Source organism: Xiphophorus maculatus, chromosome 4, assembly GCF_002775205.1.
Source record: "Xiphophorus maculatus strain JP 163 A chromosome 4, X_maculatus-5.0-male, whole genome shotgun sequence".
Lineage (NCBI taxonomy): Eukaryota > Metazoa > Chordata > Actinopteri > Cyprinodontiformes > Poeciliidae > Xiphophorus > Xiphophorus maculatus.
In genome coordinates, this window is record NC_036446.1 from 1,308,883 (window position 1) to 1,331,166 (window position 22,284).

At 42.0% G+C, this 22,284-nt stretch overlaps 1 protein-coding gene across 8 annotated transcripts in view; it reads left to right on the plus strand.

Moving 5' to 3' along the window:
- shank2 (SH3 and multiple ankyrin repeat domains 2) overlaps positions 1-22,284 on the plus strand; it is a 165,044-nt gene that overhangs the window by 42,567 nt on the left and 100,193 nt on the right. For 7 of the 8 annotated variants that reach the window (XM_023332072.1, XM_023332074.1, XM_023332075.1 and 4 more), the window contains exons 3-7: positions 2,017-2,244; positions 5,938-6,141; positions 10,801-10,872; positions 15,886-15,994; positions 22,009-22,160. In XM_023332072.1, coding sequence (XP_023187840.1) covers positions 2,017-2,244; positions 5,938-6,141; positions 10,801-10,872; positions 15,886-15,994; positions 22,009-22,160 — 765 coding nt within the window. The remainder of the gene's footprint in view (positions 1-2,016; positions 2,245-5,937; positions 6,142-10,800; positions 10,873-15,885; positions 15,995-22,008; positions 22,161-22,284) is intronic. The other variant, XM_023332079.1, reaches the window with a different exon arrangement.

The window sequence follows — 22,284 nt, forward strand, 5'->3', positions numbered from 1 at the left end:
TTCTTCTGAGGTGGAGAAGCTTTGAGGCAGTTTCTCCATATTTCCAGGGAATCGTGAACGTTGTGTTCCCGACCTTTACGTTCATCTCGCCGGCTGTATGCTCAGTCTGTCATGTTCAGCCGTGGCTCCGTTTTGTTTCCAGGATTTATCCCTCCGGATCCCAGAGCAGGCTGAGTGGAAAGCAAAGAATAAAGTCAGAACACCGAGGAGAAAAATAGTAAAACCAGCAAAAATGTTGTTTTCTCTGAGATGTAGGAAAAAATAACAGGAAGATGGCAGATTCAGCAATCTGTAAGAGAAAGATCACAAGTCATTAGATTTTACTGAGGAACTGACTGATATTTTAGAGCATTTACTTTAAAACGTCTCACATCCTGAAGGATTCAGGTTGAATTTTTCTCTGGATCTGAAACTCATTGACTGAGTTCAGTGATCATCCAGGTTCCACATTCAGGCTATTTTAGAAGTTTCACTCCTGCAGGTCGATCATGAAACGACACCTGAGAGCTGTGACTGATGAGCCGACGACCGATTCATCTTCTGACCCATTAATCATAAATAGGTTGCTGTAGGTTGCTGCTCTTTGCTGCAGGTTGCTGCTCTTTGCTGCAGGTTGCTGTAGGTTGCTACTCTTTGCTGCTGGTTGTTTCAGGTTGCTGCTCTTTGCTGCAGATTGCTGCAAGTTGCTGCTATTTGCTGCTGGTTGCTGCAGATTGCTGCAGGTTGCTGCTCTTTGCTGCTGGTTGCTGCAGGTTGCTGCTCTTTGCTGCTGGTTGCTGCTCTTTGCTGCTGGTTGCTTGCACATGCAGTTTCTCACTCAGGAGTCGTAATGAAGAAAAGTTTCCACTCTGGTCTTCAGTCTTTGTTTCTCTTCAGGGAATTTCAGACGATCAACTAACAGCTGCAGTTTTGTGGCGACTGAAGCCGTTAAAATGGCAACAGAGAGAATTGTTCTGTTTTAATGAACTGACCTCTGTTCTCCTCTGGTTCTCCTCTGTTCTCCTCTGTTCCCCTCTGTTCTCCTCTGTTCCCCTCTGTTCTCCTCTGGTTCCCCTCTGGTTCTCCTCTGGTTCTCCTCTGGTTCCCCTCTGGTTCTCCTCTGTTCTCCTCTGTTCCCCTCTGTTCTCTTCTGGTTCTCCTCTGTTCCCCTCTGGTTCCCCTCTGTTCTCCTCTGGTTCTCCTCTGGTTCCCCTCTGGTTCTCCTCTGTCCCCCTCTGTTCTCCTCTGTTCTCCTCTGGTTCTCCTCTGGTTCCCCTCTGGTTCTCCTCTGTTCTCCTCTGTTCTCCTCTGTTCCCCTCTGGTTCTCCTCTGGTTCTCCTCTGTTCCCCTCTGTTCCCCTCTGGTTCTCCTCTGTTCTCCTCTGGTTCTCCTCTGGTTCCCCTCTGTTCTCCTCTGGTTCTCCTCTGGTTCTCCTCTGTTCCCCTCTGTTCCCCTCTGGTTCTCCTCTGTTCTCCTCTGGTTCTCCTCTGGTTCCCCTCTGTTCTCCTCTGGTTCTCCTCTGTTCTCCTCTGTTCCCCTCTGGTTCTCCTCTGGTTCTCCTCTGTTCCCCTCTGTTCCCCTCTGGTTCTCCTCTGTTCTCCTCTGGTTCTCCTCTGGTTCCCCTCTGTTCTCCTCTGGTTCCCCTCTGGTTCTCCTCTGTTCTCCTTTGTTCTCCTCTGTTCTCTTCTGGTTTTCCTCTGTTCCCCTCTGGTTCTCCTCTGTTCTCCTCTGGTTCCCCTCTGTTCTCCTCTGGTTCTCCTCTGGTTCCCCTCTGGTTCCCCTCTGGTTCTCCTCTGGTTCTCCTCTGGTTCCCCTCTGGTTCTCCTCTGTTCCCCTCTGTTCTCCTCTGTTCTCTTCTGGTTCTCCTCTGTCCCCCTCTGTTCTCCTCTGTTCCCCTCTGGTTCTCCTCTGTTCCCCTCTGTTCTCCTCTGTTCTCTTCTGGTTTTCCTCTGTTCCCCTCTGGTTCTCCTCTGTTCTCCTCTGGTTCTCCTCTGTTCTCCTCTGTTCTCCTCTGGTTCCCCTCTGGTCCCGGTCCAGCTGAATCCGCCGGCCCTGCTCAGCATGCCCCGCAGCCCCACCTCCAGCGAGGATGAAATGGCCCAGAGTTTTTCCGACTACTCCGATGACGGCGCGTCCGACAGCTCCCGGGAGGAAACCATCTACGAGACGATAAGAGCGACCGGCGAGCCGCCGCAGAACCACATGGACGACATCCAGTACAACTCGCTGGTGATCCGCATCCTGATCCCCGACCTGCAGCAGACGGTGAGCGGCGGTCAGGATTTATGACTCCAAACTGAAACATGAACAGTTTATTTTTACACATGGACTCCAGGCTGCCAGGTTGGCTCGGTCCAGTTTGAATGTTTTTATCCAACTGCATCATTTTCTGCTCCTTTCATAATAAAATGCTTTAAATATTCTCAGCAGCAGTTGTTTACCATGGCTGCTTTCATAAAGCAAAATATGAATAAAGAAAAATATGAATATTTTAAATATTATCCAGAGTGATTAATGCTCCTGTTCTTCAGATCTTCTGTTGCTGATGGGTTTTGATGTTTGGCTCTTTACCATTTCAGCGGTTCAAACTGGTGTAGTTAAAGTAAAGGGTTGTGTGAGTAAAACTGATGTTTTTCCAGATGGTAAAGCGTTTTTTTTTCTGTCTCACATGTTTGCGGTTCTTGTCTTCAGTGATCTCAGTAGAATCAGTTCACTGCAGCTGCCTCCTTTCAGCTTCTTCTTTACTCCTGAACTCTGAGCTGAACACGAATGAGTCAGAAACATTCAGCTGGACCAGATATAAAAAAACAAGGAAAATGTGAACAAATCCACTTTCCTTTGTTCCTCAGTAAGTTATTCTTCCAGCACTGATAAACATCTCTAATTAGTCCTCTCCCCGTTTCTCTTCATATAAACGTAACTTCTGGCCGTTCGAATGCTGATGATAATTATCGGTTTCTGAAGATACTCCTGGGTTTTTTTCCTAAGTTGTCACATTATTTTCTCACCTCTTTGTGTTCAGATGTGAAGACTTTAATGAGGTGTGACCAACAGGATTCACGTTGCCTCGTTTCCCCGATGAAACGCTGAAGAGTGTGAATCATGAGTGGGAGACATGTGGTGTAGTTTTTAATTTTAATGCCAAGTGAAATGTCTGATCGTAAGCAGAGGGGAGGAAGGGGGAAGGTTTTATTTTTTCAGATGGTAAAACTGGAAGGCATTTATTACGTCATACTGTCTGCATGTTTTAATGCATCCCAGCAATAAAGGATCATAACTTCATGCAAATTTAAATTTTTAAACATGTATTATATTTATTATTGTGTGAACAAACTTATTTGCGTCTAATTTTAATTGTGCTTCTTATTTAATAGAATTATTACATTTGCAAAATTGTGTTTTTTTGTCATCAGTGGAATATTGACAACGTTTTGAACATTTGTGATGAAATGCAGCTTTTGAAGAGTCTGGGTTTTGTTGGCAGGCTGAGTTCTGGCTGCTAAATAAACACCTGAGATCAGTGAGTTAAACATGATGTGATCAGCTGAAATTAGAGCTCAGCAGCAGAACTGAAACATGGAGCAGCTGAACCACCTGCCAGCTGTTGCCTTTATGAAACACATTGAAAGCTCATGCAGCCACAGCGATGCAGCATCCAGAGTTCATCCTCCGGCTGTGCAGGAGTTGATGTTGACGTTGACGTTGACGCGTGGCCGTTGCCGGCCTTGCTGCAGCTCTGGTTTGGACGGGTTCTGGTCTTTGGGATGGAAAAATGTTTCATCCTGCTTGTGCAGCCATGGCTGCCTCAGAGCTCTGAGGGAAACCTTGTTTTCCACATGGATGCTATTTTTCCTTTCACATCTTTTCACTCTTGCTGTGAAACCTAAAAGTACAGAGACACACACACACACACACACACATGAGCAGCTGCCACAGAGACCTGAGAAAAGAGTTTCTGTAAATAAGACAGAGTGTTTGTGTTGGTCTGCGCTGACCCTCAGGTGACCTCCTGAAGCTCCTGAAATCAGCGCGGCGGTGATGATTTGTTGAGTAAAACATGTTTTATGAACACATGTGCTGTGCGCTGCTTCACATGTGAGCTCTGACCGCTCTGTGGTGCTGCTGGACCTCAGCATGAAGTGGAGCCATCCACTCAGAAATCTGCTGAATAATTCAGGCCAGCATGAACTCTCTGCAGAACATGTGACTCCAGCTGCCATCAACTCATGCAGCTGTTTTCTAGATGTTCACAGATGATCAAACCCTTTATAACTGCTTCAGATCTCCGTTGTGTTTTGAGTTGCATAAGCCAACACACCACTTCAGGTTTAGGTTTGTGTCTGTTCTTACACTGTAGAATCCACATGTGCAAAGGATTTCAGGCAAGTCAAAGAAATGACTATTAATTTATCTACTGAGAATTACATTTTAGTAAATCTTACTGCTTGTAGCTGAAGCTGAGCAGACTAAACTATGCAGAGACTCTGTCTGCACTGATGAAAGTGCATTAAACCTCTGACCTTCTCCCTGATCTGTGTGTTGGTTCCTCGGTCTTCCTGCTTGTTCTCTGAAGAACGGCTGAGACTTTAGTAGAAATGGCTGCAGAATAAATCCCACAGCTGATGAAACTCACAGAGCTTTATTTTTAAAATAACTGGTTGCACCTGATTTTATTTAGGAGTTTCAGAATGAAGGGGTTTAATTATAAATACCTGCCACACTTTATAGATATTCTTGTCCTTTCACTTAACAACTGTTTATCTTTATGTTTTGGTCTGTCAGGTAAAACTGATCCAGTCCTCAAGTCTGATAACTTTGTCTTCGTTTCAGTGTCTGGAGTTTTACTGCTGGTTGGTTTATTTAATTTAAAAGAGGTTTATCTTTTTAAAGTGTCGCAAGTTTCTAAACTCCAGTTCTGTCCTTCACACTGAGCACTGCTACCTCCTGTTCATTAAAACCTAAAACGTGTCTCTAATGAAGCTATTGTTTGTGTCTGAGTCGGAAACAATAATGGAAAGCGATTTAAATTTACACCTCTGTCTCGACCCGACCGGATCCAGACATCTGGTTCCGTCCTCGTCCCGGAGTCTGCCCACTTCCTGCCAGGAGATGGGATTATCCAGGCGGCTCGTCCCTCCAGACGCCGCGCTGCAGCACATCCAGCTGGAAACGCTCCTGAATGCCGCTAATCCTCCCACATCCAGGCAGGAAGCCGCCATTGTTGGTTTGTTTCGCTTCGAGCTGAAAGCAGGACCGGCGAGTGGGCCAAGAGGTTCTGTCAGTTACACCCTTAGTGACCCGTCAGTGTGTAAAGTGACCCGTCACTGGCACCGTTCACAGGAACTGGGACTGGGTGGACGTGTTAACTGGTCCTACTGGGCCTCACATTGCAGAAACACTAAATATTACCACGTATTTGTGTCCAGTTTCTAATGAAAATGTCTCATTACACTTGAATAAAACAAAACTGTGACGCTTATTAGGGCCATTATAGAAACAAAGGGAAAACATTTCTGCCAAAAAACTTTGAGATTAATCACAGAAATTTCCTAGAAAGAATTTGGACAAAAAGTTTTAACTTTTGAAACCCAGAAATTTCTACGTTTTTATTTTCTAGATATTTATATGGGAAATGTTGTAAGTGAAATAATCAGTGGAACTAGAATTTTTTTTTTTTATCAATATTAAGGAATTACTGATTTAAAAGAAGCTCAATTATCCTCCTGAAAAGTTACTTGTTAGATAGTTTTGTCTTAATCAAAGTGAACTAAGACAGAAATTAAGCACAAATACTTGGTATGATTTTGTATTTTTGTTCTGTGAATACAGAGTTTTGTGGAAAGGTTTTTGCTCCCTTACAGATTTCTTCAAATTTTCATTCCTGTTTATTTTAGCTGAATAATTAATATTGAATTATTGGTGTTCATTGTTATGCTTTCTCCTTCGGGTCGCTGTCAGAAATGCATGCGGTTCAACCCGGACGCGACGGTCTGGATCGCCAAACAGCGCATCCTGTGTTCGCTCAATCAGACCCTGAAGGACGTCCTGAACTACGGACTCTTCCAGCCGGCGAGCAACGGGAGGGACGGCAAGTTCCTGGACGAAGAGCGCCTCCTCCGAGAATACCCGCAGCCAATCAGCAAGGGCGTCCCCTGCCTGGAGGTCAGCCGCCCGTCCAATCAGAGCTTTGATGGTGGTTGAATTTGTAAACCAGTTATTTTATGGACTCTTGGTTTGATGAGGAGTTTGGTTGAGGTTGAGTTTCTTTATGGTATTTCAAAACAAGATGTTTCCTCTGAGAATCTCAGTCGGATTTCAAAGTAATTTGCTGATAATTTCTAACTTAAACAGCTGAAACTATATAATAGTCCAGAGAAATACAGATGAAGGCCTTCTGTGGCAGTTTGCTGCGTTTCATTGACTCTCTGGCTCTGATGTCAGAGATGAAAGCAGAAATAATGATCATATTCCACTTCCTCTGCAGGTCAGATCACTGTTTCATCTCCTGTTGTTAGAAAGGGTCTGCTACACCAATCAGATTCTCTCTGAGTAAAAACTTTACTAAAGCAGTGAGTGGTTAACAAAAGTCAAAATTAAAACAAAAGTTAATAAAAAATAAAAATCTGATTAAAAAACATTTATTTTCCATAACTTATTTAGATTTTTCTTCTGTTTGTAGGAGCAAAAAACAGAATAAAAATTATTCCTAAATTAAAACACTTTCTCATAACATTTTGAGTTTGATACAGTATCTATACTTGCTCTGCATCACTCAAAGGTTGTCAACTCACTGCTTAATGCAATAAAATGCATAATTGTCACTAATTATGCATGAGGTGTAATGGTTAGATGGGACCGCAGAACAACTTTAAGAAACACTTTCTTTTGATAACGAACCCGTAGAGCGACTGGCCACGCCCCTTTGGTTCCACAGTCCCAGCCTCATGTTGTGAAAACACACTTTGTGTTTTTACTGGTTGAGTTATACGACAGGAATGATCTGTGGAGGCGGTGTGTGGTTCTGTGGCTGTTACTGGGATCTAACTGGACCTGAAGATGAATATTAAACCATCCATCCATCCATCCATTTTCTGTTCACCCTTTGTCCCTAATGGGGTCGGGAGGGTTGCTGGTGCCTATCTCCAGCTGCGTTCCGGGCGAGAGGCGGGGTTCACCCTGGACAGGTCGCCAGTCTGTCGCAGGGCAACACAAAGACATACAGGACAAACAACCATACACACACACACTCACACCTAGGGAGAATTTAGATAGACCAATCAACCTAACAGCCATGTTTTTGGACTGTGGGAGGAAGCTGGAGTACCCGGAGAGAACCCACGCATGCACAGGGAGAACATGCAAACTCCATGCAGAAAGACCCCGGGCCGGGAATCAAACCCAGGACCTTCTTGCTGCAAGGCAACAGTGCTACCAACTGCGCCACTGTACAGCCTTGAATATTAAACCTCAAAACTCAAATCATGAAAAGAACATCTGAGGGTTTATCACTGAGACTTGGCTTAGATCCCAAATCCTTTGATTTTAATGAACATAATCTGGGTTTTCCTGATGTGTTTCTTTACAAAAATATATTTCAGATCCTTCTGGGTGAGACGGTAACAACATAATAGATTATTATGTAGATTAAAACAGATGGAGAGAAGATGGAAGGATGAAGGGAAGCAGTAGAGGTCTGCAGTTTGACAATCATCTCTCATCTGGTAATGTTATACGTTTTCTTTCATAAATCGATAAAATGAAAGTCCTAATTTTCAGAAACTCCTCAGAGTTTTGTTCCTTATGAAATATTAAAACCACCAAAGCGTTTGTGTCATCTGGTTGGGGTGAATCAGTGGAAATGTTGCAGCGTGGAGCGTTTCCCAGCTCAGCTCACATCTTATCTCACTTCAGCTGCGTTGGGCTGATCCAGATTATCCACACAGAGCAGCTTCACTGATAGCAGCTTCCTCATCATCCACAGTTCAGGTCTGTTTTACCTGCTTGTCCTCTGAGCGGCTGGAGTCCGTTAGCTGATTGCTTTTAATCAAGCCGGAGAACGTTTGAGTTTCAGATTACCTCAGCAGCAGCAGGAAAATCTTTTATTTGATTATTACCCCCCGTTACATCTGTAATATTCATCAGACAGATTTGACATTTAATATGATCCTAATCTAACATCCTTTTATCTGAGTGGTGCTGACGTCTGAACCCAAATTCAAGTCAGTTTATTTTTATTCTACCAGGACAGAATTTTATTGCTTTGCATGTTTAAGGTAGGACTGCTGACATTTTCTGGAAATTTATCATAACTTCCCTTTAAAGAGTATTTGTCAAAGACACTTGAAGTTTTTGAAATTATTTTCAAAACTGCACAAAAAAGATTTACAGCGTGAAATCTGAAAAATAATTTCAAAAGCTCATAAAAGGTTAGATCATTTCAGCCCCAAACTGATAATCTCTGTTCCTAAAACCAGATTGCTAATCCCAAACTAGCTGCCTTTTACTTCCTGTCTGTTTTGTGAAAGATCTCTGCAGATGGAGAAATCACACATCAGTCATGCAAAGTGCAATATTTCTCAATTATTTACAGGATCGGCAGCAGATAAGCAGCAGCACAAACATTTGTCTCTCCTTTTCCCAAATGAGGAATCGGTTTGAATACAAAACGTTTCCAGAACCGTTTCCAGAACCCAGTACTCAGAGAGATTAGGAACCACAGCCGCTCCAGAGCTCAATACCGCAAACACTTGGAATCTCCTCTAAATGTGCTTTTAACTGCCCATCTAATACTTTAAACACCAAATATATTTTAATATCCATTATTACACCGAGTGGAACCGTCTCAGCTCCTCCTTTACATCCTTGGTTTTTCACGACAGTCAATCATCTCCAAGGAAAAATATGGACTGACTGGTTTACAAATGCCAGCCATTATCTTGCCATGTAGCTTTGTGTATTTCAGCCCAAATATTATTTAGTATTTCAAATATTTTAGATATGGTTTATGGAAAAAATGTGCAAATACACAAATTCTCCTCGGAAAATTTGGAGTTACGTTCCACAGAAAACCTACAAATTCTGAAAGGCAAACAGGTGGAGCTGCTCTGTACCGTCTTTAATCAACTGACTGATGGATGTGCAGTTCCACTCCAGATCAGCAGGGGGTGATGTAGCGCCACCTGCTGTTTTTATTCATTATGCTTGGGTTGTTAGCTTAGTCCCAAATGGGCTCTTTGCACCTGCTGCGCTGACGTCACAACCGCATGCGCAAATGCGGCTCTTTTTTACCCTTTGAGTTACCATGACAGCTAGAAAAGACAAAGTCTTATTTCAGATGCAGATAAAACAATACTATGAACATTATTGTCTTCCTAATATAATGGGCTTTTAAGTTTTCATGGATTTCCAAACGGTCCTGAATTAAGAAGACCGTGGCTTGTAGTAAATATTCGTCGCTACCAGTTAAAGCTAACGCAGCACAGCAAAGTTTACAGCCTTCACTTCACTCCGGATCAACTTGTTCAGCCTAAAGCAGAAGGTAAAGGAGCCTCCTGTGTTATTTCCATGGACTCACTTCTGTATTCAGCCTGAAAGAGTTTATGGGAACCAGAGAGCCGACCAGAGCCAGACAGCCGAGCTACTGATCCGCCTGTACACACTGCTGGAAACACCGTCCTGCTTCACAAGAAACATGCAAAACTAATAAAGCGAAATAACACCAGAGCTGCTCTACTGTTAAGCTATGGGCTTGTTGTTCCTCAGGCTGCAGAAACAAAAAGCCTGAACCGTAAAATCCCCGTTACTTAGTCTCTGACACTAACGACAATAAACCACGTAATATACTTGAACACAAGGTAAAAACATTGTCCGTTAGAATGGATGAAAAATGTTTAGATACTTAAATAGCACATTTTTATAAGAAAAATGTCAGAGAATATTGCCTACTAGCATAAGCTAAAGCTAATGTTAGCCACAAAGTTTAAAGAAAGTAAAACTCACCTTCGTATCTGTATAACGAGGCGAACATCTTAAAACCTTTCTCCAGCTTATTGTCGGGGCTTCAGATCGATGTTCATCATTAATTGTTACCTTGAACAAGCCCTGCTAACACCCAGTGGAAAGAGCCTTTTTCAATAGATCGGAAAAGATTGAGCCGCTTTTCCCCGAACGCGGAAGCTGAGGAGCAAAGAGCCCATTCATGATGTTTGTTGTAACAGGATACCAGAGATTAATGTTCCAGACAAATCACACAGGAGTCAAATGATGAGTTATTAAACAGTGAAACATAAATCAATTTACCTCTGAAATCTGAAGTTGGATTTGACCCAGAACCACATTGGGTCAGAACCGATGACCCACCCAAAGGGGAGACTTGATGGTAAGAAGAAGAAGCTTTAAATCAATGAGGTGTTTAGCAGTAAAGCTGCTGGTGGAGAAGAGAGCTCAGCTCAACTTCAGGCCACTAAAGAGCAGAGAATCAGCAGAACCAGTTTAGACTGATGTGGAAATCCACCTGAGCTCTTCACTGGAGGAACGGGAGAGATTACTGAACTCTGAGCAGGAAGATAAAAATCACTGGACTTTACCCAAAACGATTTCTCATACAGCCAGTACGTTTCAGATGCAGAGCAGTTTAGAAACTGTCTTTATATGTTAGAGATGTCGTCGTTTAGCATGTTTTCTCGTGTCAGTCAGTGGAGTGATGCTGATTTCTACACATGAGAAATTTCCACTTCTAATTTGAGGGAAGGTTATTTACTGCAGATTAGTGACCATGAACACAGATGTTGAAGATGTTTAATCATTTTTATCCTCCAACAGTTTCGCTACAAGAGCAGAGTCTACAGACAGCCCAACATCGATGAGAAGCAGATCGCCAAACTTCACACCAAGGTACGGATGGACATTAGAGACCTTCACTGTGTTTCTGCCAAAGTCGTGTTTTTAAAGTTTGCTGCCATCATGAGAGTCAGCAGCGACTGTCAGCTGAAGGTTGAGAGGTAGATAAATTAATTAATGTTGCCCCAGACAGAGATGTTTACTGCAACTTCGTTTTGGAGGAAAAACAAAAACAGCATGCATCTTTTTTCACTTACTGCAAATTATCTTTTCATTTTTACACCCTGCAATTAAATTAGCTGTTGCTAAGTTAGGTTGCTATGCACATTATGGTTTGTTCTGAGAAAAATAAAACAAAGTGTTCTGAATAATAAAAAGATTTGTAACATACCAAATTACACTCATCATTTACATCAGAAAGATGAAGAACTGTGAACTGGTTCCACTGGTTCCACTGGTTCCACTGGAGGGGACCTGACACCCGAAATATCTGCCTCTCTTTCTGCTTTTAGAACATTTAGGATCCATCAGAACTATTTAAAGTTCATACACATTATTGATTAGTCAAGCCTTTAAGATGCCCAGAGCTCCAGCACAACAGCGACGTTAAACACAAATTATCGCCGTTGCTTCTCCACCGTCGGCCATGTTTGTTTACTCTGATTTGGTGTTTTGTGACATTTCCTGTCTGACATCTGAATGTTGGTGAGTGAAATTGGTTTGTGTTATATGTTGCTAAAACTGTGATAATGATATTGTTTTGATATTAATACATATTGTGGACATGTCCAGCTGCGACCGCGTTGCTCTGGCAGTGGAAGGGAAAGTGAAGCCAAGGAAATATTTTACTAGCCAGTTCTGGTGTTTCCAATACAAACGTCTCAAAGCTTTGTTATATTCCGCTAATGTCTACAATCCACAATTTGTCAATTTCAGTTTGAAATGAAATAAGAAACGCAGTTAAAATCACATGTGAATAAGTTTGTTCACATGATAAGTCATTAAAAACACGCAGCGCCGTCTTCCTCCTACCACTTCCTGTCGTCTTCCTCATGGTTTGTGCCAGCAGTAACATCTGGGTGATGATCATGTGACTCATGTGATGCAAAAAAATGTTTCCATTAAAGTTTTGCAAAATAAACCAAAGAAACCACATCATCATAGCGCCAAAACTTTATACAGAAAATGATTTTTTTCATAATTGGCATGTCCCCATTCAGAAAATTTATTTTCAAAATGTCAAATTATGCAATTATCTGGTCAACGCAGGGACAGCTAATGTGCTTCTGAAGGGTCCAGTCTTACTGGAATTAGTTATTGATCCATCTGATTTGATTAGTCAGGCTTAGTGAAAAATCTGTTCATCATCAGCATAACAACAGATATTTACTTTATACCAGTCAATATTTTTAATATTCCTGGATTAAAGGCAATAAGACCAAACACTGAGGCCTGTGGAACTCCTTAATAAACCGATTCATTATTAACATGAAGAAGTTAGAATCTTAAATACGAGCTGAAGGTTCGGCTGTTCCCGGCCGTCTGTGGACTCTGCTGCCCCCTGCTGGTGCGAAGAGCTAGCACGAGCAGCCAGACAGAGAAAGATCTCCCACTTCCTCCCACTTCAGTCTGACAGACTCTGGGAAGTGCAATCTGAACACCTCAGACAAATCTGTTCACACCGAACGCGCTGCCAGAATAAGACACAAAGAATCACAGATTACAGTTTCTATGTAAAATCTTCCCTGTTTGGTTGGATTCAGACTGTTTGGGTTCGTTTCTGGTCATTCAAACTTCCTAACAGGGAATGAAATAAGGAGAACAGTTCTTATCCATCTCTCCTCTCCTCTTTTTTTATAATTATTTGGAAAAACGCTCTTTTTCCTGGCAGATGAACAGCAGACTCCGTTCCTCCTATATGAATTGAAATGAGTTTCCAGCCTCCTGGTTGTTTGGTTCCAGCTCTGGGCTGCTGTCCTGCAGCCACTGTAATCTTGTTGTGCAGCCAAAGCATAAATGTCTGTGGCAGCTCTCTCCTACAGGACCTGGTAAAACCGTCTGACAGCAGCTCTAATTTCACATCCGACTGCAGGGAAGAGAGACGGGAAGGAACACAACCAGAGAGGAAAATGAGAAACGCAAGAGGAGGAAGATGCTCATAAATATGGAACAGGGACATAAATACATACAGTCAAGTTTAAAAATGTTATTAATGTGAAGAAGTGTTTCTCTGGGATATTTCTGGTTCTAAAAGGTGATATTTTAGCTCAACATTTCCAGGAGCTAATCCTGTTGCTTTGCTGTGAGGTAGAAAGAGAAGCAGCAGATCAATGTCCAGACTGGCTCCCTGTTTGAGGACACAGGCAGGGAGGAGACGACACTTTCCTCCTCATTCTGATTCATCAGACCTGCAGAGACACTCAGGGGACCGGCTGGACCGGGGACATTAAATAAAACACGGGACACACTGGGGGCCGAGAACATGATCCTTTGACATTTCCAGATATTGAACCGCTGGTGAGTCACTGCAGCCGTCAGTCTGACGAAAACTGAGTCACTTCGGATGATTTTCTGCTTTCAGTGCAGCTGATGATAAAATAATCAGTATTTACTCAGAGCTTTGTCAGCCAGCTACAACATTCAGGCAACATGTTAGCTCAACACGCTAAGTAGCGCCAGCAGTGCCTCAGGAAGTTTAGCAGTAAATAAAAATAGGTGTTTAATTATTTTAAAATCTTAGTATTCCTAGGTATGAATAGTTCTAGTTGGAGTATGAAACTTTTATAAAATATGTTTTTCAACACTGTCACCATCAGTGTTGTATAGTAACGAAGTAAAAATACTTCACTACTTTACTTAAGTATATTTTGGAGTACTTCATACTTTCCTCAAGTATGAAAATTTTTGATGACTTTCACTTTTACTTCACTATATTTCCGAACTTAATTGCGTACTTTTACTGCGATACATTTTCAATGTGTGGTTTAGTTACTCGTTACAAAAAAGCGAGAGAGAGAAACAAAGAGTTTTGACCCCACCTACTGATTGACTGCAACAAAGTCCGTAGCCTACTTGCCTGGGCTTGTTCATCACCTCCAATAGGATACACCTGTTTCGCTTCTCCCATTAAACACAAAGCAAGTCTCGCAATCAGCAGCAGCCACATGGAGGAGGAGACGGAGACCACAACGACTGCAACTACGTCGGACACGGCTCCAGGAGAACCACCAGCTGGTGATGAGAGCCCCTGGCCTTATTTAAACACAATACACTCTTTCGTGGGTGTTAAAGATTCGTCGTACCGCATGCAGTTTATGTTATTCCTGCCTGAAGATGTGGAAATTCTATCTTACAAAAACTCCCCGTTCAACTTGAAGAAACACATCGAGGTAACGTCTTATGAAATGGTTATAATCCTCCTGTGTCAGTAACTATAGCTTGGTCACTAGGCACTATTGTGAAATCTTGACCATAACGTTACCTGTATAAATGAACTTTGTTTGGCATTGTTTCAGTTCCATACGTGGTGTATTTAGCTTAGGCCTAATGTTGACTGTAGCAGGCTACCTAGACTCCTCTGTTCAAGGGGGGACAGAAGCCATAGCGATAGCAATTTAGACTCAATTTAACAAATATAGGAAAGGCATCCAAGTTCAAAACCATTAACATGTGCTACTCTTTAAAACTGGAACAATCTATTAGCAGGTTTAATTTTGCCTGCACTTGGTTGGGTACATTATTTTAAGTGTATTTGACAAGTTTACCAAAATATAAAAAATGTCATTCAAACTGCATTTTTCTTGTTTTACTTTTTACTTGTACTTTTCATTACATTACTTGAGTACATCCATTTTTACAGTAATTTCCATACTTAAGTACAAGAAGTTTCAGATACTTTAAGACTTTAACTCAAGTAACATTTCAGTCAGTGACTTCGACTTTTACCAAAGTCATATTTTGGAGAGGTACTTATACTTTTACTTGACTCTGAGATTTCAGTACTTTATACAACACTGGTCACCATGTTGTACCACCAACATGTACTCTTGTTCCTTTTCCCAGTGCTAACTACAGAAATACACGGTTTGGTCAGAAACAGCCAATCAGAGCCAGGAGGCGGGTTTTATTGTTGTCAATCAAGCTCAAGTACACACTGCTCACCCTCCCTTTTGCTCTCTGCGATGCTTTGGCAATAAATGGTAAGGCTAGTTAGCAACAGTTTTCCTGTAAAGGCCAGGTGTCTCTCCACCATGACCAGCACGTTCACAAGAGTGATTGACAGCGCTCAGCCATGCCTCCTGACTCTGGAGGTGGAGATCGATCTTTTCACAGATTTTCTGTCTCAGAACCATTTGTAAACTGAAACTGAAAGTTATTCACCCAGTTTTTACTGAAGTCATCACTGGAACTAGAGAATAATAAATGAAACATTTATGAATGATTAAGAAGTGGCTCCTGCCGATGGACCGCAGAGCAGATCTTGTAACATTTTTGTCTTTAATTTCAGACACAACAAAATCAAATTGCACAAGAAATCATGAAAATAAAATCTCCTTGGAGAACAAAGAAGCTTCTTAATAAAATGTTTTTGTGGTCGGGTTCCAGAGATTCATTCAGTTTATTCCTGATAATCAGTTTCACAGTAAATATTCATAATCAGAGTAACTGGACCTGCTGGACCTTCTTCCTCCTCAGCTTGTTGCTGCAGCAGCTTTTGTTTCTGATCTCTTCCTGCTCTCTCATTCTTCCTGCTCATTCTCTCCTGTCCTTCTGGGAGCTGCTCTCTTATCTATTTTTATCTCCCGGCCTGAAAAGGAAGCAGACAGAACCGAGCCGAGCAGAAAGGAGCCGCTCCGTCCTGTCCTGTCCCCCGATGTCCGCCCTCCTCCCCATCCTCCTGTCTGTCCCTTCAACTCGATTCCACGCCATTTTATACTTTTATGTTTGACCTTTTGTGACCTTTCCCCATATCTCTAATTGTATTTCAGTCTTTGTGAAAGTCCCAGGATGGATCCTTTTGTCTCAGCGTTCTGGTTTGATGACCCGTTTGTGCTCTGGTGTGTGCAGGCCAACCTGAGGAAGTTCATGGACTTGATTCAGCAGAACCAGGTGGACAAAGTGGGGAAGCTGTTGGAGCGAGGCCTTGACCCAAACTACCACGACGGTGATACTGGTGGTAAGGCTGCAGGCTGGACCCAAACACAGCAGAGATTCACAGAGCAACAGAAAGAAAGACTTCTGGAAAAGTAAATGGTTCTGGTTCTGGAGGGAAACCCAGACCCAGAAAAACCTCCTCCTCCTAGAAACGTTTGATCAAAAAACATGATTTCTTTTAAAAAGTCATGTTTCAACTGAGCACATTTAGTTTCTCAAATCCACTTTGCAGTTTTATAAGAGCAGCTCCTGCCTGTTTCCACAGCTTCATCTGCCTGATGTTAGAAAGTCACAATGTGAGACCATGAGCTGAAATGTTCGAGACACAAATCTTTGTGCCTCTAAATGTTCTATAATTTCTGTAAATAAATGAGAAGTTTAGCATGTTTTCATCCAGCCTGACGTGATTTCTCTCTCTGCAGAGATCTTAAATAAAACAGTCCAGGCCTGGAAGGCAGCTGATGGTGATCGGTTTGAGGCAGGAAGTATCTGGACCAGAACCGGATTGTTTATTAGTTTTAATATTGCTTCCTAAGGTTCTGTCCATCAACACCACAAACTGGATCCATGATGAGAATCAGAACTTCTGTCTGAATCTGGAAACGAGTTCAGCTTTGTGAAAGTCAACAACTCTAAAGTTGTGACACAGAGAGGACAGACTGTGAAACCAAACTAATGTTCCTGGCGCTAAAACTAATCTGAAGGTAGTTTGAGGTCCGTCTGGTTTCCTCCTGGTTCGGTTCGGTCCTGTAGATGTAAACACAGCAATCCCGTTGTTAAGGCACCGACCAAAACAGGTTAGAGTTACAGAAACAAGAGTTCATCTGATGGACCTTTGGTTGTAGGTGATGGATTCGCTGTCGTCCAGTTTGTTTGTTGTTTCATGGTGCCCAACGTAACGCCACATCAACGCTGCAGGAACATGAACCTGATGTGGATCTGGTGAGGCGAAGCGCCGCCCTGCTGGCTGCAGTGAAGCATTTCTCTGCTGATGAATGAACAAGAGAACGAACAAGCAGCATCCTCAGAGTTTCCCCACACGGCGGCCCAGGGGGCTGCTGGGTAATGAGCCGAGTCCTGATGTCAGCGCGTTGAGGAGCCACGCGGAGCAGGTGGTTCCTGCTTCCAGAGGAGAAACACAGAGATCCGGACGGACCCTAAACACATCGTCTGTTTCTTAAGTCAGTTAACTCTCTGTGCAGGTCAAAATTATTAGTTTAAATTAGATTCATTTATTTATTCTGGGAATTTTTAACCTTCCATTCACATGTCAAAAGAAAAACACACAATGCTGAAAAATACAAAGACAAACAAAATGCAACAGAACAAAAAAGACTAAATTAGTACAGAAATGAACAATATTTAAAACACAAAGTGTAAATTATTATACCTTCATTTTTATTATTATTTTCAGAAAGTGAAACTCGTATCTTATAGATTTATCACATCTGAAGTGAAATATTGGAAGAAGGTTTTCATGTTACATTGATGATTCTGTCTTTATGAAAACCCAAGTCAATGTTTCAGAAAATTTAAAATTGTGAGAAAATTAAATATCAAAAACTCATGAAGTTGCACCAAAGCTTTTTAATAGGAAGTTGAGTGGAAGGAAAAAGTGTAGAAGGGAAAGATGAACAGTGGTAACCGCAGCCTGGAGGGTAAAATCCATTCAGCTTCTGGAGCTTCAGGACTGGACAGAACATCTGGGTCCACTAAGGATCTGAAACCTGAGCTACAGCATCTTACCTGGACTGAGCAGAACCAGAACTGGACGGTTACCTGGTGGTCCACAGTCTGTTCTCAGATGACAGGAAAGTTTTCATTTCATTTGGACCTGAAGGTTCGACTCTCTGGACTCCATCAGTTTTATCTGCGTCCACAACAGCTGTTCAGGAAATGTTGCCCAGGTGAAATGTTGCCCAGGTGAAATGTTGCTCAGGTGAAATGTTGCTCAGGTGAAATGTTGCCCAGGTGAAATGTTGCTCAGGTGAAATGTTGCTCAGTTGAAATGTTGCTCAGTTGAAATGTTGCTCAGGTGAAATGTTGCCCAGTTGAAATGTTGCCCAGGTGAAATGTTGCTCAGTTGAAATGTTGCTCAGTTGAAATGTTGCTCAGGTGAAATGTTGCCCAGTTGAAATGTTGCCCAGGTGAAATGTTGCTCAGGTGAAATGTTGCTCAGGTGAAATGTTGCTCAGGTGAAATGTTGCTCAGGTGAAATGTTGCCCAGTTGAAATGTTGCCCAGGTGAAATGTTGCTCAGTTGAAATGTTGCTCAGTTGAAATGTTGCTCAGGTGAAATGTTGCTCAGGTGAAATGTTGCTCAGGTGAAATGTTGCCCAGTTGAAATGTTGCCCAGGTGAAATGTTGCTCAGGTGAAATGTTGCCCAGTTGAAATGTTGCTCAGGTGAAATGTTGCTCAGTTGAAATGTTGCTCAGGTGAAATGTTGCTCAGGTGAAATGTTGCTCAGTTGAAATGTTGCTCAGTTGAAATGTTGCTCAGTTGAAATGTTGCTCAGGTGAAATGTTGCTCAGGTGAAATGTTGCTCAGTTGAAATGTTGCTCAGTTGAAATGTTGCTCAGGTGAAATGTTGCTCAGGTGAAATGTTGCCCAGGTGAAATGTTGCCCAGGTGAAATGTTGCCCAGTTGAAATGTTGCCCAGGTGAAATGTTGCTCAGGTGAAATGTTGCTCAGTTGAAATGTTGCCCAGGTGAAATGTTGCTCAGTTGAAATGTTGCTCAGGTGAAATGTTGCCCAGGTGAAATGTTGCTCAGGTGAAATGTTGCCCAGGTGAAATGTTGCTCAGGTGAAATGTTGCTCAGTTGAAATGTTGCTCAGGTGAAATGTTGCCCAGGTGAAATGTTGCTCAGGTGAAATGTTGCCCAGGTGAAATGTTGCTCAGGTGAAATGTTGCTCAGTTGAAATGTTGCTCAGGTGAAATGTTGCTCAGGTGAAATGTTGCACAGGTGAAATGTTGCTCAGGTGAAATGTTGCTCAGTTGAAATGTTGCTCAGTTGAAATGTTGCCCAGTTGAAATGTTGCCCAGTTGAAATGTTGCCCAGTTGAAATGTTGCCCAGTTGAAAGCGTTTCTTGCTGTTTTATCTTTGATTTGAGGAGAATAAATTGTTTTTCTCTGGATCGGTTTCCTGATCGGCTCCAGACGTGTTCAAACGTTTCCACCTTCATCTTGTTGCCTCAGGATCCAGAAACTCGCTGCCATCATTTGTTGCTTTAAGAGCTGTTGACTTCACTCCAGCGCCAAGGCTCATAATTCTGTTTATTTATGATTATTTAATGAATGTGTCAGGAGTTTCTGTGCGCTGCGGTTGAGCAGCGTTGAGTGGACCGATGAAGGTGAACAGCAGGATGAGGAGCAGTCAGGCTGAGCTGCTGGTGAAATAACGACCTCTGGTAACCAAAACCAACCAGCCGCTCTGTTAATGAAACACCAATAGTGATCGCTGTAATAACTTTAAACTGACAGAAGCAATAATAAACTAGAACATTAGTAATGTGAAAAGCTGAAGAGAGAATTTCATTGAATAACACAGAGCATCAACTTTAACAGACTCCTCTCATTAAAAACAGCAACTAGTTTCCAAAACTCTGGGCAAAGTGAATATTTTGTTGCTCAACCTTTGGAGGGAATCAGATGATTTCTGCACCGTTGCTCAGGTTTCTGTGAAGCGTTTCTTCTCCAGATGTTCAGCAGGTCAGAGCTGCAGGCTGACAGTCTTTACCTTTAACATGCAGGTTTGTCATTTCAGCACCTTAAAGACACCTGGACATGTGAACACCTGAGGTTCACATGTCCATTTGCTCAAATTGTTTTCAATCTTTTCTATTCCATCATTTTTGTCCAGGCCTGTTTTGTTACTTTATTATATTTTTTATAATTCTGTTGAATTAAAAAGCAAAATCAGATTTCCATTGGATAATTTTCAGGATTTTTTCTCATTATTTTTGTATTCAGTTTGAAGTTATTTCTGTGAGCATTATTGTTTTCTTCACCTCGATCCAGAGTGTTTCCTCCAGGACAGCTGGAGCAGACTCTGCTTCCACCTGCAGACAAACACTGAGCCTCTTTTTATGTTTTAATATCTGCTGCTTCTTTCATTATTTATGAGTTGAAAGTATTTCCGTCTCCTGACTAATTTCATCTCAGGAACAAAGTTCAGTTTTTAGCTTTTATTTCAAAGATGTTTTCAAACATTTCACACATTCGATTCCTGGGAGCTGGACCTTATAAAGCTGCTTTTTCCTGTAAAATATTTTAATTTGATCATTTCTGGGCAAAGCCGGCTGCTGGTGCCATAATAAGCTAATTATGTTGAACTGGGACGTTTGTTTGTCTACTAGTGTCTTGTTTTGATGACCGTGTTTAGCATCATCAGCGCTGCTTTAATCACCTCTGTGCTGTTTTCCTGTTACGCCTCATAATTAATAGAGAATCAGATGACCTGCTTTATCAGATCAAAAACCTGAAGGGAAGAAAAGTGAAGTTTGAAGATAAACTTCAGGATGAAGGGAGAGTCAGGGAGACGTCCTTTGGTTCCAGTTATCCCTGGAAGCTTTTACTTTGAAATTTGCCCTTACTGTACAGTATTTTATTCTTGATTCAGTTTTTATAAATACTTTATATTCTATCTTTGTGTGAGTATTTGCTGCTGTTGCACTGAAACTTGGAACAACAGATATTTATTTTAAATTAAATTAATCTCTACTCTGTTCTTCACCAAATATCATTATAGAGTATGTAAATTAGTACAACCCTATCATATAATATCTATAATGAATTACCATCCAGTTTTATGTTATGTAATTAAATGTCTTTTTATTACTATTATTTCTGGCTTTCTGTGCTAAACTACATAATGAAATAACTTCATAACTCCTGCTGAAAACAAACATCTGATTGGTTAACACTCAGCTGCAGACCAATCACAGCAGAGTGTTAATAATATGGAAACGTAAAGTAAATGCATTTTGTTTCTCATCAAATGACCCCAGTGGAAAAATGCATAATGAAATAATTACTAAATATTTAAATAATAAAGTTATCATTTATTTAACATAATGTGATGCTTTAATTTTTGGCACTTTTTAAGTTATTGAATTGTGGCACTTGTGGCTTCCCGTACCTGCTGTGGTCCGAACTGTTCATATTTTAGGTTCTTCCTTCGATCTGAGCAGAACCTCCGACTCTGAACAGGAGAGTCTCCATGTCATTCATGCTGCCTGAACCAGTTCACTGATGGACCAGTTCACTGATAAACCAGTTCACTGATAAACCAGTTCATTGATAGACCAGTTCACTGATAAACCAGTTCATTGATAGACCAGTTCACTGATAAACCAGTTCACTGATAGACCAGTTCACTGATAAACCAGTTCATTGATAGACCAGTTCACTGATAAAACAGTTCACTGATAAACCAGTTCATTGATAGACCAGTTCAGTGATAAACTGGTTTTATAATCCAGTCATGTTTTGTGTTTTTTACTTTAATTTTGTTTTCCACGTTTTGGTTTGTTTAGTTTTTTAGTTTTAGTTTTAGTTTTGCTGTTTTGCTCTTCATCGTGTTCAGAGGAAATTATTATTTAAAGATAATATTTGGTTTTAGATTTATTTTCCTCCTAATCCCAAAAAGCTGGAAGAGATTTAAAATGAAAGCTTTGAATTCTCCAGAGGGAACCGAGAGGATCCACTGGAACCTTTTCATTCTGCTTGACTTTTTCCTTTAGTTTTTGGTTTTTGCTGCTCGCTGCTCCGCCTGAACCCTCGTTTAAATCCTCTGGTTCCTCAGCAGCAGCTTCTCGTTTCCAGGATCGCTGTGCGTCTTGTTTTACCTGAGCGTTTGGTGCTGAACTGAACGGAGTTTTCTCCTGTGGTTCCGATCGCTCTATTCCTCCCAGGAGTTTTGGAGCAGCTGTAAACTCGTCTCCCATGTTGAGCTTAAGAAAACAAATGTTTTACTGTCTGTGTGCTGAAAGCTGCAGGAAGTGGATTTCCCTCCTGAATGCTGTTTTTCCTCCAGAGAGCCCGCTGACGGCGGCGGCCCAGCTGGACAACGGCGTGGAGATGATCAAGGTTCTGAGGAACGGAGGAGCTCATCTGGACTTCAGGGCCAAGGACGGCCTGACTTCCCTTCACAAAGCCGCGCGCGCCAAGAACCAGCTCATCCTCATGGTGAGGAAACTCCCTCTTCCTGCTCCAAAGATTTGAAAGCATCATTCAGACGCTCCGTCTGCCTGGAGCTGCTCGGCTCTCAGGTCGTCTTAGCAGGTTTTTCTCCTGATGGATCAGTGAGATG